At 31.8% G+C, this 17,500-nt stretch overlaps 1 protein-coding gene across 1 annotated transcript in view; it reads left to right on the top strand.

The window, feature by feature from the left end:
- Nucleotides 1–17,500, top strand: part of LOC135226158 (obscurin-like) — a 432,842-nt gene that overhangs the window by 363,534 nt on the left and 51,808 nt on the right. Inside the window, 3 exon segments of the mRNA XM_064265599.1 lie at nucleotides 11,999–12,154; nucleotides 13,286–13,431; nucleotides 16,606–16,839. Coding sequence (XP_064121669.1) covers nucleotides 11,999–12,154; nucleotides 13,286–13,431; nucleotides 16,606–16,839 — 536 coding nt within the window.

Consider the following 17,500-nt stretch of genomic DNA (forward strand, 5'->3'; position numbering starts at 1 on the left):
GTCAGCCTTTGAACTCAAATGTTCTAAAGGTTCTGCAAGCTCCAAGAGTAAGCACAGGTTCTATGCACTGGTTCGGTGTGTACTGGGCTGGCCACAAAACCTGGAACAAATGTAGTATTCTATTTTGATGAAAAACAAAATACTTCTCTCCCTTTTTTCTAGCAAGTCACAAATGTCAAACTTTGACAGGCATTACGTAGAAGTAATATTTACTTATATCATTTAGTTTTAGTTATCACAGAAATGTGATTATGGAAGATGAATAAGGTAAGCATTGTGTTCTTCAGTTTCCCAGTGAGGAGTTTTAGTAAAATTAGCTTTGCAATTTTGTTATTTATCTCTAGAGGTAATTTAGACCATAACAGTTCGTTGATTATTTTCGAACACCTTAAAAAAAACACATACCCACACACACACACACACACACACACAAAACAGAGGTGATTTCTATTTACTAGAATATTTTGTACCATCAACCAATGATTATTCTGATGAATTTTATAAAACATACTAGAAACTTCAGCCAAGGAACTGTATCACCTTTTGAAGTACAGTAACGCCACAACATAATGCACCTCTGTATTTATCAATTACAGTATTAGGATTACCTTTTCAAATGCACCCATTTTGGATGTAATGAATTTTCCCTTACTCGGGGAGTAACCCTACAAACTACTTTGTTGTTGTTGCTGCTGAGGTTCTTGTTGGGTGGAAGGAAAGGTCTATGAAGGAGCCTAAAATAGTCTGAAAAAGGTGTTTCGCGTTGAGTTAAAGATGCAGGAATTTCAGGATAGGATATTCATTATTTCGTTATTAGAATGAAAAAAGTAAAGAATAAATAATATGCATGTTAAATGGTACAGAAAATTATTTCTAAGAAGATATAGCGTATTTATTGTAATTTTGGTTGGTGAAACAAGGCTCTATTTGGCCGTAGATTTTAGCACGTTTTAAATCTTGCGCACGTCTAGAGTAGGCTGGAGGTTGGATTGCGCCTTGTTTTATAACACCAGCCAGCAATCTCGTCATTTTTGAAATGGAGTTCCATTCGTCCCCCTTGGAGCCTCCGAGGGGTTCACAAGGTACTATGAACTCCTATATCAAACTTAGGCTTTCAAATGGTTCGACTTATAGTGAACTGGATGTTATGCCTGAACAAAATCTCTTCCTCTGGTGGCTGGTGGAGAAAAAATGTTCAATATCATCGCAGTATTCTTCAAGAAATGAGCCAATAACAAATATATTACAATTAATGTAAATGACTTAATTAACAAAATGCGTAAACAGTGGTAATTCTAATTGTTAATTATGATTGTTATAGATTGTTAAGTTTTTTTATTTAAGTTCATTATGTTGGATAGCATGTTAATTTTTCTGTTGTTGTAACGCATTATTATTATTATTATTATTATTATTATTATTATTATTATTATTATTATTATTATTATTATTATTATTATTATAATCCGGAAGAACTCTCTATCACGAGAGTATATACAATGTTCCAAGGGGTCCACAATAATAAAGATGTTAAAAGTTTGTGTATAATTCATAAACACTTTATAAAAAGCTTTCGAACCGAACCCTTCTCTGGGACTGAAGATGAACCCATGGAAGAGTTCAAAAGCTTTTATAGCGTTTATAAATTATAGACGAACTTTTATAATTCCTATTATTGTGGACCCCTTGGAACATAATTATTATTATTATTATTATTATTATTATTATTATTATTATTATTAGTTATTATTATTATTATTATTATTATTATCATCCAGAAGGTAAAACCTCTATTCATGCAGAACAAGTCTACAGGGGCCACTGATTTGAAATTCAAGCTTCTAAAGAATTTGGTGCTCTTGTTCAAGAAGTGACAGAAGCTAATAGGAAATGCAGAGAACTAGAGATCTGTTACTATAAGATAAAAAAGAAGAGATAAATTACCAATCTACAAGATGAATAGTTTTAGGGTGATAATTGCACGAACTTTAAAGGTCCCAACGGCACGACATTCTCAGAGAGACTGTTCCACAGTTCAGTGGAGTCAGGAATAAAAAAAACTCTCTGGAACTGTTCCAGAGGTCCTTCATTCCTCACACCGTTGGATTGTGGAACAGTCATCATGAGAATGTTGTGCAATTAGAACATCAACATTTTAAGCAAAGATGCAATACAATTACTGCTAAAAATGGCATTATACTTTAATACTTTATCGATATTTTTATTCATTCATTAATTTATATTTTTTCTTGTCTAATAACTGATCTTTCCTTTCTGTATTTCGTGTTATCATCTGTAACGTCTTAATGAACACCAAATTCTTTGGAAGGTTGAATTTAAAATCAATGACCCTTGTATACATGTCCTATATGCACAGAGGTTTCTATTCTGAATAATAATAATAATAATAATAATAATAATAATAATAATAATAATAATAATAATAATAATAATAATAATAATAATAATAATAATAATAATAATAAGAGTTTTTTTTAAAGTCATCTGATATACACCAACCTAAAATATTTTAGTTACCCCAGATTCTACCAACAGAAAACGGGAGCTATACGTCCAACGAGAATACCTATTTTCAGTCATTGTGTCTTGGGTTATTGCCAAAGTTTGATTATATTCCTGGTAAATAATTCTGAGTGAATAGACTACTGATTTCAAAATGGAATACCTAGTTTACTGGAGTGTTCTACGTCAGCCTTCGAATTCAAAATTCACGAGGTTCTGTGAGCTCCAAGATCGAATCCGGGTTCTATGCACTGGTTCGGCTTGTGTTGAACTGGCCACAAAACCTGAGACACTGGTTCCATTCTGTATCATCATCATTATTATTATTATTATTATTATTATTATTATTATTATTATTAGTAGTAGTAGTAGTAGTAGTAGTAGTAGTAGTGGGAAGGAGGCCTTCTCTGAGGGCAGTAGCATTGAATATTATAGCTGTTTCAACTGTATTTAATTGATATATAATTTTAATTCTTCTCATTGTCTCATTGTCTTATTGTCTGGTATATCAGGTTTCCTAAGACCACTGATGTCTTTAGGAAACCTGATATACCAGCTACACGTTGATGAGAAAAAGACAATATGAAGAAACGAGAAGATTCTATAAATAAATTAATGGTCGTTGAAACAGCTACATTATTATTATTATTATTATTATTATTATTATTATTATTATTATTATTATTATTATTATTATTATTATTATTATTATTATTATTATTATTATTATTATTATTATTATTATTATTCAGAAGATGAACCCTATTCATGGGGAACAAGAACACTACAGAGGCCACTGACTTGAAATTCGACCTTCCCAAAAATATAGTGTTCATTCGAAAGAAGTAACAGAAGGTAATAGGAAAGACAGAAAGATGAGGTACTTATTAGAAAAAAACATATGAATTAACAAACAAATGAACAAATAAATAAAACTAAGTGAAATATTAAAATACAAGTTGAATTTTATTACGTTGGTAACTTAATATTATTACTGGTGTCGACAAGGATTTATCAACCACTATATGCTTTTATCTGATGATGAAATATCTTAGGGCAGGATATATTTCTAATATTCTGAAATATTTTATAGGCAGGAAATATATCCTTTGATCTTCAGCAAACTTATTAAAATCTAGGTTCCTTCTTTCATAACACTATTGATGTCGAGTTTTGAGTTAAGGCTGCTATAGTATAACTTAATACATTACTCTCTGATGATAATCTCTTTCTGTAATGACTATAACTGAACTTTTCATGGTCAATGTTCTTGTTAAAGAATTTTTAGATTTTGATGATTTTGCTGTAAAATAAGTTAGTTTTAGCTCTCCATGTTGGGTATTAGTCACAAATCTTTACAATCTTCCAAAATGTCTCTTGGAGTTGTCTATGGCCCGCCTTGCTAGTACCAGACTTGCACAAGGTTTGTTCAGCTCCAATATTAACCCCAGGATACAACCACTTGTCCAGCTTCTGTTGGATTAGTCACAATACTTGGGACACGAGTTATATATATATATATATATATATATATATATATATATATATATATATATATATATACTCTGATGATTCGTTTGTTTGTGCGTTTGTCTGTTAGCTGTTATTATGAGTCTATTTCCAATATATATATATATATATATATATATATATATATATATATATATATATATATATATATATATATATATACGTATATATATATAGGTGTGTAACAGATGTTTAGTGACTGTTTAGACTGTGATTAGCAGATTAAATCTTCAATTTATGAACTTTACGCGAAACACGATACGAATTTTGAGATGTGTAATTTCAAGTCCAGGTAAAAATGTCACAGAAAAAAAAAGTCACAGAAAAAAAAGTCAAATCTGTCTTTCCTAGTTAGTGAACCCCAAGGGTAAATTTTAACCCGGTTTATATCCATGTATCCTCTTTGCAAAGACGTGTTTAGTACAAGCCCGTTGGGGATTGCCGTAAACACATTAACAATAGACTGTACATATTGTGAAATTTTCCCTGTGACTTTATTACCGGCCACCATAAATTAATTTGACTTTTTTCCCTGTGACTTTTTTCCTAGCCAAAATTATGAATTTTTTTTTTTCTAGCCAAAAATGCGAAATTTTTTTCTTGTCTTTTTCCTAACCAAAATTGTGATTTTTACCTGTGACCTTTTTTCCTAGCCAAAATTCTGACTTTTTTTCTGACTTTTTTCCTGGCCAAAATTCTGACTTTTTTTTCTGTGACTTTTTCCTGGCTAAAATTCTGACTTTTTTTTTCACCTGTGACTTTTTTTTACTGGTCACCGTAATTTCATTGCTATGTGACACGAGATGATGCCAGAGTGTAACCTCGGTTTTAGGTTTCGAGTTGTTACTGTTATGGGTTATCATCAAGGTTTAATTATATTCCTGGCAAATAATCATGATTAAAACAAGTTGACGATTTCAAGTGGAATACCTAGTTTACTGGAGTGTTCTACGTCAGCCTTCGAATTCAAAATTCACGAGGTTCTGTGAGCTCCAAGATCGAATCCGGGTTCTATGCACTGGTTCGGCTTGTGTTGAACTGGCCACAAAACCTGAGACACTGGTTCAATTCTGTTATTATTATTATTATTATTATTATTATTATTATTATTATTATTATTATTATTATTATTATTATTATATTATTATTATTATTATTGACTTGAAATTCAAGCTTCCCAAAAATATAATGTTCATTCGAAAGAAGTAACAGAACGGTAATAGGAAAGACAGAAAGATGAGGTCACTTATTCGAAAAAAAACATAAGAATTAACAAACAAATGAACAAATAAATAAAAATTACGTAAAATATTAAAATACAAGTTGAATTTTATTACGGTAGTAACTTAATATTATTACTGGTGTCGACAAGGATTTCTAAACCACTATATGCTTTTATCTGATGGTGAAATATCTTAGGGCAGGATATATTTCTAATATTCTGAAATATTTTATAGGCAGGAAATATATCCTTTGATCTTCAGCAAACTTATTAAAATCTAGGTTCCTTCTTTCATAACACTTTTGATGTCGAGTTTTTGAGTTAAGGTATAACTTAATACATTACTCTCTGATGATAATCTCTTCTGTAATGACTATAACTGAACTTGTCCTGGTCAGTGTTCTTGTTAAAGAATTTTATGATTTTGATGATTTTGCTGTAAAATAAGTTAGTTTTAGCTCTCCATGTTGGGTATTATTCACAAATCTATACAATCTTTCAAAATGTCTCTTGGAGTTGTCTATGGCCCGCCTTGCTAGTACCAGACTTGCACAAGGTTTGTTCAGCTCCAATATTAACCCCAGGATACAACCACTTGTCCAGCTTCTGTTGGATTAGTCACAATACTTGGGACACGAGTTAGTTATATATATATATATATATATATATATATATATATATATATATATATATATATATATATATATATATATATATATATAATATAGGTGTGTCAACAAGATGTTTAGTGACTGTTTAGACTCTGATTAGCAGATTAAATCTTCAGTTTATGAACTTTACGCGAAGCACGATACGAATTTTGAGATGTGTAATTTCAAGTCCAGGTAAATATGTCACAGAAAAAAAAGTCAAATCTGTCTTTCCTAGTTAGTGAACCCCAAGGGTAAATTTTAACCCGGTTTATATCCATGTATCCACCTTTGCAAAGACGTGTTTAGTACAAGCCCGTTGGGGACTGCCGTAAACACATTAACAAAAAACTGTAAATATTGTGAAATTTTCCCTGTGGCTTTATTACCGGCCACCATAAATTAATTTGACTTTTTTCCCTGAGACTTTTTTCCTAACCAAAATTATGAATTTTTTTTCTAGCCAAAAATGCGAAATTTTTTCTCGTCTTTTTCCTAACGAAAAATTGTGATTTTTAACTGACTTTTTCCCTAGCCAAAATTCTGACTTTTTTCCTGTGACTTTTTCCTGGCTAAAATTCTGACTTTTTTTTTTTTTCACCTGCGACGTTTTTTCTTGTGACTTTTTTTTACTGGTCACCGTAATTTCATTTCTATGTGACACGAGATGATGCCAGTGCGTAACCTCTGTTTTAGGTTTTGAGTTGTTACAGTTATGGGTTATTATCAAGGTTTAATTATATTCCTGGCAAATATTCACGATTAAAAAAAGTTAACGATTTCAAGTGGAATACCTAGTTTATTGGAGTGTTCTACGTCAGCCTTCGAATTCAAAATTCACGAGGTTCTGTGAGCTCCAAGATCGAATCCGGGTTCTATGCACTGGTTTGACTTGTGTTGAACTGGCCACAAAACCTGAGACACTGGTTCAGTTCTGTTATCATTATTATTATTATTATTATTATTATTATTATTATTATTATTAGTAGTAGTAGTAGTAGTAGTAGTAGTAGTAGCAGTAGTAGTAGTAGTAGGAAGGAGGCCTTCTCTGAAGGCAGTAGCATTGAATATTATAGCTGTTTCAACTGCATATAATTGATATAAATCTTCTCAATTCTTCTTATTGTCTTTTTCTCATCAGCATGTAGCTGCTATACCAGGTTTCCTAAGACCACTGAAATCTTTATATGTCCTTAGGAATCCTGATATACCAGCTACATGCTGATGAGAAAAAGACAATAAGAAGAATTGAGAAGATTCTCTATAACATAAATGCCGTTGAAACGGCTATTATTTATTATTATTATTATTATTATTATTATTATTATTATTATTATTATTATTATTATTATTATTTTATTATTATTATTTTATTATTATTGACTTGAAATTCAAGCTTCCCAAAATATAGTTTTCATTCGAAAGAAGTAACAGAAGGTAATAGGAAAGACAGAAAGATGAAGTCACTTATTAGAAAAAAACATATGAATTAACAAAGAAATGAACGAATAAATAAAAATTAAGTGAAATATTAAATTACAAGTTGAATTTTATTACGGTAGTAACTTAATATTATTACTGGTGTCGACAAGGATGTCTAAACAGCTTTATGCTTTTATCTGATGGTGAAATATCTCCGGGCAGGATATATTTCTAATATTCTGAAATATTTTATAGGCAGGAATATATCCTTTTGATCTTTCAGCAAACTTATTAAAATCTAGGTTCCTTCTTTCATAACACTATTGAAGTCGAGTTTTGAATTAAGGCTGCTATAGTATAACATAATACATTACTCTCTGATGATAATCTCTTTCCGTAATGACTATAACTGAATTTTCATGGTCAGTGTTCTTGTTAAGTATTTTTAGATTTTGATGAATTTGCTGTAAAATAAGTTAGTTTTAGCTCTCCATTTTGGGTATTATTCACAAATCTATACAATCTTCCAAAATGTCTCTTGGAGTTGTCTATGGCCCGCCTTGCTAGTACCAGACTTGCACAAGGTTTGTTCAGCTCCAATATTAACCCCAGGATACAACCACTTGTCCAAGCTTCTGTTGGATTAGTCACAATACTTGGGACATGAGTTATATATATATTATATATATATATAATATATATATATATATATATATATACATATATATATATAATTATATATATATATATATATATATATATATATATATATATATATATATATATATATATACTCTGATGATTCGTGTGTTTGTGCGTTTGTTTGTTCACTGTTCTTATGAGTCTGCTTCCAAAATATATATATAGGTGTGTAACAGATGTTTAGTGACTGTTTAGACTGTGATTAGCAGATTAAATCTTCAATTTATGAACTTTACGCGAAACACGATACGAATTTTGAGACGTGTAATTTCAAGTCCAGGTAGAAATGTCACAGAAAAGAAAGTCAAAAAAAGAGTCAGAAAAAAGTCACAGAAAAAAAAAGTCAAATCTGTCTTTCCTAGTTAGTGAACCACAAGGATAAATTTTAACCCGGTTTATATCCATTTATCCACCTTTGCAAAGACATGTTTAGTACAAGCCCGTAGATATTGTGAAATTTTCCCTGTGGCTTTATTACCGGCCACCATAAATTAATTTGACTTTTTTCGCGTTACTTTTTTTCAGTGACTTTCGTAAACAAAATTGTGACTTTTTTCCTAACCAAATTTGTGACTTTTCCTGTGACTTTTTTCCTAGCCAAAATTCTGACTTTTTTTCCTGTGACTTTTTTCCTAACCAAAATTGTGATTTTTGCCTGTGACTTTTTTCCTAGCCAAAATTCTGACTTTTTTTCCTGTGACTTTTTCCCCTTACTTTTTCCCTAGCCAAAATTCTGACTTTTTTCCTGTGACTTTTTTTCTAACCAAAATTGTGACTTTTTCCCTGTGACCTTTTTCCTAGCCAAAATTCTGACTTTTTTCCTGTGTGACTTTTTTCCCTTGGCTTTTTCCCTAGCCTAATTTCTGACTTTTTTCCAGTGACTTTTTTCCTAACCAAAATTGTGACTTTTACCTGTGACTTTTTTCTGGTCAAAATTCTGACTTTTTTTTATATGACTTTTTTCCCTTGACTTTTTCCGTAGCCAAAATTCTGCCTTTTTTCCAGTGACTTTTTTCCTAACCAAAATTGTGACTTTTACCTGTGACTTTTTCCCTAGCCAAAATTCTTACTTTTTTCTGTGACTTTTTGCTGGCCAAAGTTCTAACTTTTTTCATGGCTAAAATTCTGACTTTTTTTCACCTGTGACGTTTTTTTTTACCGGTCACCGTAATTTCATTGCTGTGACACGAGATGATGCCAGTGTGTAACCTCGGTTTTAGGTTTTGAGTTCTTAATGTTATGGGTTATTATCAGGGTTTAATTATATTCCTGACAAATAATCATGATTAAAAAAGTTAACGATTTCAAGTGGAATACCTAGTTTACTGGAGTGTTCTACGTCAGCCTCCGAATTCAAAATTCACGAGGTTCTGTGAGCTCCAAGATCGAACCCAGGTTCTATGCACTGGTTTGGCTTGTGTTGAACTGGCCACGAAACCTGGGACACTGGTTCAATTTTTATAATTTTTCATTATTATGGAAATGTTGAAAAGGAATTCTAAAACTTTGTCTATATTTAATGGTGAAATAACCTATAGGACAAGAAACACTTCCAGGAGTTTGGAATATTTTAAAGGCAGGAAGTATAACTTGATCTTCAGCAAACATAAAATCTATGTTTATTCTTTCATAGAAATTTTACTGTCAAGTTTTGACTTGACGATTACACAGTAGAATTGAATATATTCCTGTGCGATAACCTCTAGGGATAATAATGCTAGAATTTAATGTTATTTTTATTGATGTAAGTTCCATTTTAGCTCTTTGTGTTGGATAATATTTAGGAATTTAATGGTAAAATTCACAAATGTTTACAATCTTCCAAAGTGTCAATGGGAGTTGTCTATGCCCGCCTTGCTAGTACCAGACTTGCACAAGGTTTGTTCAGCTCCAATATTAATCCCAGGATACAACCACTTGTCCAGCACCGGTTGGGTTAGTCACAATACCTGGGACACGAGGAAGTTATATATACTCGTATACTCTCTCATGACTGGTGTGTTTGTTTGTCTGTTTTGCACGTTGTTATAAGTTTAAGTCCCTCATAAACGTAGGTCTGCTTCATCTCACATATACGTAATAGATGTTTGTGGCTGGTTAGAATGTATATACTAGGTAGTGGTTTAAACCTAACTCCAAATACGATACGAATTTTGAGAAACGTCGCTTTCCTGTTGTGCATCATGGATGACGTCTATGTAAATCCATAATTTAGGTGATATTTCATAAAAACATGTTTAGGAAACTGAATGAAAGAGAAAAGGAAAGAGGGAGGGAAGAGAGAGAAGAGGAGGGAGGAGAAGGAGGAGAGAGAGAAAAGAGAGGAGAGATAGAGACGAGAGAGAGAGAGAGAGATCAATTTGATCAGGAGCGTTCTACGTCAGCCTTTGGATATTCCAGATTCATAAGGTTCTGTGAGCTCCAAGATTAAATACAGGTTCTATGCACTGGCTTGGTTTGTGCTGAGCTGGCCACAAGACCTGGTACACTCTCTCTCTCTCTGGTCACACTCTCTCTCCTCTCTCTCTCTCTCTCTCTCTCTCTCTCTCTCTATATATATATATATATATATATATATATATATATATATATATATATATATATATATAATATATATATATATATAAATATATATATATATATATATATATATATATATATATATATATATATATATATATATATATATATAAGGAAATGTGTAAAGGAATTGAAACACTGTTGATCCTTTCTCAAAAGCAAAACATTCCTCCCCATTTTACAATCACGTATTTTTGTTGTTGAGAACTATGACTGTAATTACGAAATGTGTCATTCATACATTACATGACGTCTGTAATACACTTTCATGGCTTCTGTTACGTAATATATTAATATTATGATACAAAGTCGAACGTTCAATGCTGTTCTTATGATACTTATATGATGTGATGAAATGCTTTTAGTTGACTGTCATATATATGACATATTATTGGTTTGAGTGTTGTATGGAATTGTTTCTGGACAGTAAATGCCTCTCAGTCATTTTGATCTGAATTCAATAACAATTTTAGTTTTTCTAGCATATTTTCACAGGCTTATTATACACTTGTATTCGTTCTCGTGAACGTTTCGGGCATATATGGCTACTAGTGTCTAATTTCCATAGATTTTCAAACCACTGTCTAAATATATTATAAATGCTTTACACACGTACTAAAAAGCCAACTTTCGTCTATTTTTATAGTTTCTAATTACCATAGTGTTTTAATTGACCGTCCAAATATGTTATTTCTTACACGCCTTCTAAAAAGATATTTTTTGTCTATTTAAATAAAATATTCTTCATACCCCACCTTTCCCAGGAGGTACGTAGTCTATAGGACATGCCATATCACATACACATTTACTAAAATGAAATTTTTCGTCTATTCACATAAGAAATCTCCATATTCCACCTTTTCCAGCAGGTACTAAGTCTAGAGGACACTCCATATCACATACACATCTACTAAAATGCCATTTTTAGTCTATTTATATATAAATTCTTCATATTCCACCTTTTCCACTGGTACTTAATCTAGAGGACACTCCATATCACATACACTTCTACTTAAATGGCATTTTTCGTCTACGTCTATTTATATAATCATATCCCACCTTTTCCAGCAGGTACTTAGTCTAGAGGACACGCCATATCACATACACTTCTACTATAATGCAATTTTCGTCTATTTATATAAAAAAAATCTTTATATTCCACCTTTTCCAGGAGGTACTTAGTCTAGAGGACACACCATATCACATACACATCTACTTAAATGACATTTTCCGTCTATTTATATAAAAAAAATTCATATCTCACCTTTTCCATCTAGAAGACACGCCACCTCACTAAAAACGAAACCACCATTTGTGTACAGTGGAATACAACACTAACCTTCACTCTTTTCTCTCCTTCTCCCTCCAGGGACCCCACCAGGAGAGCGGAGGCACCAGTGTTCCTCAAGGTCATGGGAGACCAGGAACTTTTCGAAGGCTCCAACGCTCTTTTCAAGGCCATTGTCACTGGAAGACCAGAGCCTGAGTACAAGTGGACCAAGAATGGCGGCACCATTATTCCCACGTGAGTTCAGAGGAGGAGGTTTGGGGGTGGGGGGAATAGGCTGTTCCTGCTGGCAGAAATGGACAGCAGGGGTGTATTCAGAGGTGGTGGTTGTCTAACCCATTTATAAAGTTTGGATTAGACAGCAAGTATATTTTGTAACTTGTGACTGTCTACCTTATTCATAGAGTATAGATTAGACAGTAGGTTTATTCAGGGCTAAGTGACAGTCTACCACATTCATGGAGTTATGATTAGGGATGGGTGACTGTCTTACCCATTTATTATGTTTGGATTTGACAGTTGGTATAGTCAGATCTGGTGACAGTCTACCACATTCATGGAGTTAAGATTAGGGATGTGCGACTGTCTTACCTATTTATAAAGTTAAAGCTAGACAGCAGGTATATTCAGGGATGGGTGACTAATCTAATTTTACATAAAAATTAGATTAGCCAGCAGGTGTAGTATTCAGGATTGGAGACTATCTGTCCCATAAAAGGAGTTTAGGTTAGACAACAAGTGTTTTGCCTCTCTTGGAGCTAATATGTCCTTAATGTGATTTTCAAATCATAAAATATTTACATAAAATTTAATTAATAGGGATTATTAAATTATTCAATTTAATTAACTAATTTTTTTAACTTCCTGAATAATGGTACATCTCTCGTAAGTATTTTTTTGTTATTTTGTTATAGATAGCCAGGTGACAGGGTATGTATATTTAAGTGCTGGTGGAATTATATATATGTATATGTATATATATATATATATATATATATATATATATATGTATATATATATGTATATATATATTGATATGTATATGGGGTATCAATGCTCTTAAAAGGAGGCTTCCTATGTCTCCAGATGTTTCGAAAGCCCCAAAAAATAATAATTCCAGGTACAATTCACTAGTACAGCTCTTGCTTTCCTAGTTGCTTTGCCTGGTACATGATGACTATATTGTAGCAGATCTAAGGTTTATATTTATATGAGAGAACAGAATATTAAAAGAGATGGACCTGAATATATGTTTGTTTCTGCAGTCCATTTCAAGCGAAGATGTAATCTAATTCTCTCTCTCTCTCTCTCTCTCTCTCCTCTCTCTCTCTCTCTCTCTCTCTCTCTCTCTCTGTCTCAACGCTACAGGAACCGGGTCATCATCGAGAAAGACCACGATGGACTGATTCGTCTGACCATCAAGAACATTACCCCATCGGATGCTGGTGTTTACCAGCTCAAGGTCTGGAACGAGCACGGCGAGAAGACTTGCCAGGGAAAACTCATCTGCGAGAGTGAGTTGTTAACATTTTTTTCTTGTGTGTGTTTTTTTAAAAATTCTTTTTCTGAGCCTTTCATAGCCTCTGGGACGTATTTATTTTTTTTGTAAGGATTTCTTCTTTTCGCTACTTTGTTTTTGTTATTGTTGTTGTTTTTGGAAGAGGTACGAAACGTCTACGGAAGAGCCAAAAAATGTCTGAAAAAGGTATTTCGCGTTGAGTTAAAGGTACAGGAATTCTTGGGTACTACATTTATGATTTATTCATGAGAATGAAAATGTAAAGAATAAATAATGTGCATGTTAAACAGTACAGAACAATGATATCTAGTAAAATATAGCGAATTTATTTTACTTTTCATTGGTGAAACAACGCTCTGTTTGACCATAGATTTTAGCACGTGCCGCGATTAAGCTGGAGGTCAGATTACGCCTTGTTTATCTTTTTCTTTTGTTTTTTGTCTTTTCTTTGTCCCTGAGTTTTTTTTATCCAATTTTTAAAATCATTTATCTTCTTTTTCCCCTTTCTATCATTGCCTCGTTAATCAATTTATTTGTTTGTTATACGGGATTTTTTTATTTAATTTTTTTCCTTTCTTTGCCGCTAGGATTTATCTGTTTGTGTTGTGGGATTCTTTTTAATTTTATTCTCTTATTCCTGTCTGTCTTTTCCTTGTCCCTGGGATTGGATTTATAAGTTTTTGTATGGGAATTCTTGTTATCTATCTCCTCTCTTATTTATAGCTTTATTTTTACTCTGGGATTTCTAATTTTTTTTTTGTGATAGATTTCTTGTTGTTATCTCTGTCCTCTTTCTATCTTTTCCTTGCTCCTGAGATTTATTTTTATTTTTGTAAGGGATTTTTTAAACTAATCCCTTTGCTTAAGTCCACTTAAGTCCTATTGTGTTGTCTATATAACTTAATATACTTTGAATATACAAGAAAATCAAAAGCAGTTATAATTTCCATGGTTGTCTCCATTATCTCCATTTTTTTACTATTTATGCCATCAAAGATTTCGTTTATTGTTTGTACAAAAATTATAAAAATTTTTAAAGATTCATAATTTTTTTCATTGTTATTGTAAGGACACAGTCTTGCCCAAAGGGAATCTTTCATAATCTGCAGCAGAATTTAATTTTTATATTTGACACAAGACAAAACCTAAAGGATTTTGTTTATTGTTAGTATAAAATTGTTTTAGTTTTTGAAGATTCATATATATATATATATATATATATATATATATATATATATATATATACATATATATATATATATATATATATATATATATATATATATATATATATATATACATATATATTATATATATTATTTTTATTGTAAAAATACATTCTCGCCCCAAGGGAATTTTTTTTATAATCTGCAGCAGAATTTCAGTTTTACTTTTGACACAAGACAAACCCTAAAGGATTTTGTTTATTTACAGTATAAAGTTATTTTATTTTTTGAAAATTCATGATTTTTTTCTTATTGTTATTTTAAGGACACATTCTCGTCTCAAGGGATTTTTTTTTTTTTTTTTTTTTTTATAATTTGCTGCAGAATTTCAGCTTTATTTTTGACACACGACAAAACCTGAAGGAGTTTGTTTATTGTTAGTATAAAATTGTTTTATTTTTCAAAGATTCATAATTTTTTTTTCTCTTTTTATTGTAAGGACACATTCTCGCCCCAAGGGGACTTTTATAATCTGCAGCAGAATTCCAGTTTTATTTTTGACACAAGACAAAACCTAAAGGTCACATAAAGTTAGATGTGCTCTCTTCATTAACTTGTACTTGGACGCAAAATGTAGGGCGAAAAAGTCTGTCTTTTGGTGAAAGTAAAAAAATATCATTTTTTATTTTTTTTTATAACGAATGACTGAACTCTTATTTTTTTTTGTTATATAGTTTCCCGAGCGAAATATAGTTTCATAACTACTGACTGTTTTGTCCTAATTTTGCATATGAATTGTTCTGGCTTATGCAGGCTTTATTATTATTTTTTCACTTTTGCATAATGCGTGCAGTAGGCGGGAGGAACTCTCTCTCTCTCTCTCTCTCTCTCTATCTCTCTCTCTCTCTCTCTCTCTCTCTCTCTCTCTCAGTAAAATGAGCTTCAGTTCTGAAATAATGAAATATTTTCTATTTTTTCTCTCCTGAACTACTCTCTCTCTCTCTCTCTCTCTCTCTCTCTCTCTCTCATTAATGCACTAAAAAATAAGTGCTCGAGGAACGCTATCTGCTCTAAATTCATGAACTGTAATAAAGGTGATTTTTGTCAGCGAAATTTTTGTCGACTAATCCAGTTTCTTTTTAGTGACAAACACTGACTCATTTATAGCGTCACATTTAGCTTTTGTGTAGCTGCTGTTTAGGCCTTCGAATATATTAGGGTGTGATGGTTTTATTCAGTTGTTTATCACCGTTTCTTAGTTTTCCGTCAAGGGGAATTCATCTGGTTTTGTTGAATTTATCGTGTCTAGTATCTTGAAATAGGTGCTGTAATCAAGTGTTTGTTCCTAATAAAAAAATATAAATCAAATGACAATATAAAAATCCTGTATTCCAGTAATTCAAAGTACATGACGTTTGTCCTTGACAAAAAAAAAGTAAAATTATTGTATTCCAGTTTCTTAAAAGACATGGTGCTTGTCCCTGACAAAAAAGTAAAATGATTCAATTTCAGTATCTTAAAAGACATGATGTTTGTCCCTGACAAAAAAAGTAAAATTATTCAATTTCAGTATCTTAAATGACATGATGCTTGTCCCTGACAAAGAAAGTAAAAATTATTCAATTTCAGTATCTTAAAAGACATGATGTTTGTCCCTGACAAAAAAAAGTAAAATTATTCAATTTCAGTATCTTAAAAGACATGGTTTGTCCCTGACAAAAAAAGTAAAATTATTCAATTTCAGTATCTTAAAAGACATGATGTTTGTCCCTGACAAAAAAAAAAAAGTAAAATTATTCAATTTCAGTATCCTAAAAGACATTTGCCCCTTACAAGAAAAATATTGTATTCAAGGATCTTAAAAGACATGATGTTTGTCCTTGAGCAAAATAGAATAAAATAAAATAGTGTAAAAGAATAGATGAAAAGAAAAGTTGATGTTAACTGATCTGCAATGAAGAGATCTTACATATTCATTAACCTATTCATGTAATACCTTCCAGCTCTGACGAGCAAGATGAAGAGACCCGTGGGAGACGAATATATGGGCTTCGATCGCGTCCGCCGTTCGGGCGTGCCCATGCCCCTGCCGGACAAGCCCATGATCAGCGCCCTCGCCGAGAGGCGTGCCACGGTCTCCTGGATGCCATACCTGCCCACACCGCCCTGCACGCCCGTCACCTACCAGCTGGAGGTCATGGAATGCCCCGAGGGTGAATGGATCACCTATAGGACAGGTAGGAGGATGTTGGTTTTGTGAATTTATCTATTTTTTTTTACGTTTGTTTAAGGTCGTGCCCATTTTTTTTGTGGGCGGGGTGGGGTGGGGGGTAGGGGGCTAAATATGTGGGTTCTGTTAGGTCATAAGGGAAATTGTCGGTTGATGGTTCTGTATGTGCTGCAGGATCATTATATATATACTATATATATACAAATATATACATATATATGTATATATATCATATATATGTGTGTAATATATATATGTATAATATAGTAATTATATATGTTTTATAAATACATATATATGTATATATATGTATAATATATATATATATATATATATATATATATATATGTATATATATATATATATATATATATATATATATATATATATATATATATTATATAAGTAATATATATATATATATATATATATATATATATATATATAATATATATATATATATTGTATATATCTAATAAAAGGAGCCCATAAAACACCAAAATGTAGAGAGAAAAGTACTATATTTCAGAGACTGCTGTCTCTCTCTTCAGGTATATGAATGAGAAAAGTTTACAGAAAAGGTGGTATTTATACCAAGAGATTCGTCCACAAGTAAGCCAATTTAGGTCACCCCCGCTGATAATCTTCCTTTAATCTTCTTAAGCGTT

Source organism: Macrobrachium nipponense, chromosome 14 (genome assembly GCF_015104395.2).
Source record: "Macrobrachium nipponense isolate FS-2020 chromosome 14, ASM1510439v2, whole genome shotgun sequence".
Classification (NCBI taxonomy): domain Eukaryota; kingdom Metazoa; phylum Arthropoda; class Malacostraca; order Decapoda; family Palaemonidae; genus Macrobrachium; species Macrobrachium nipponense.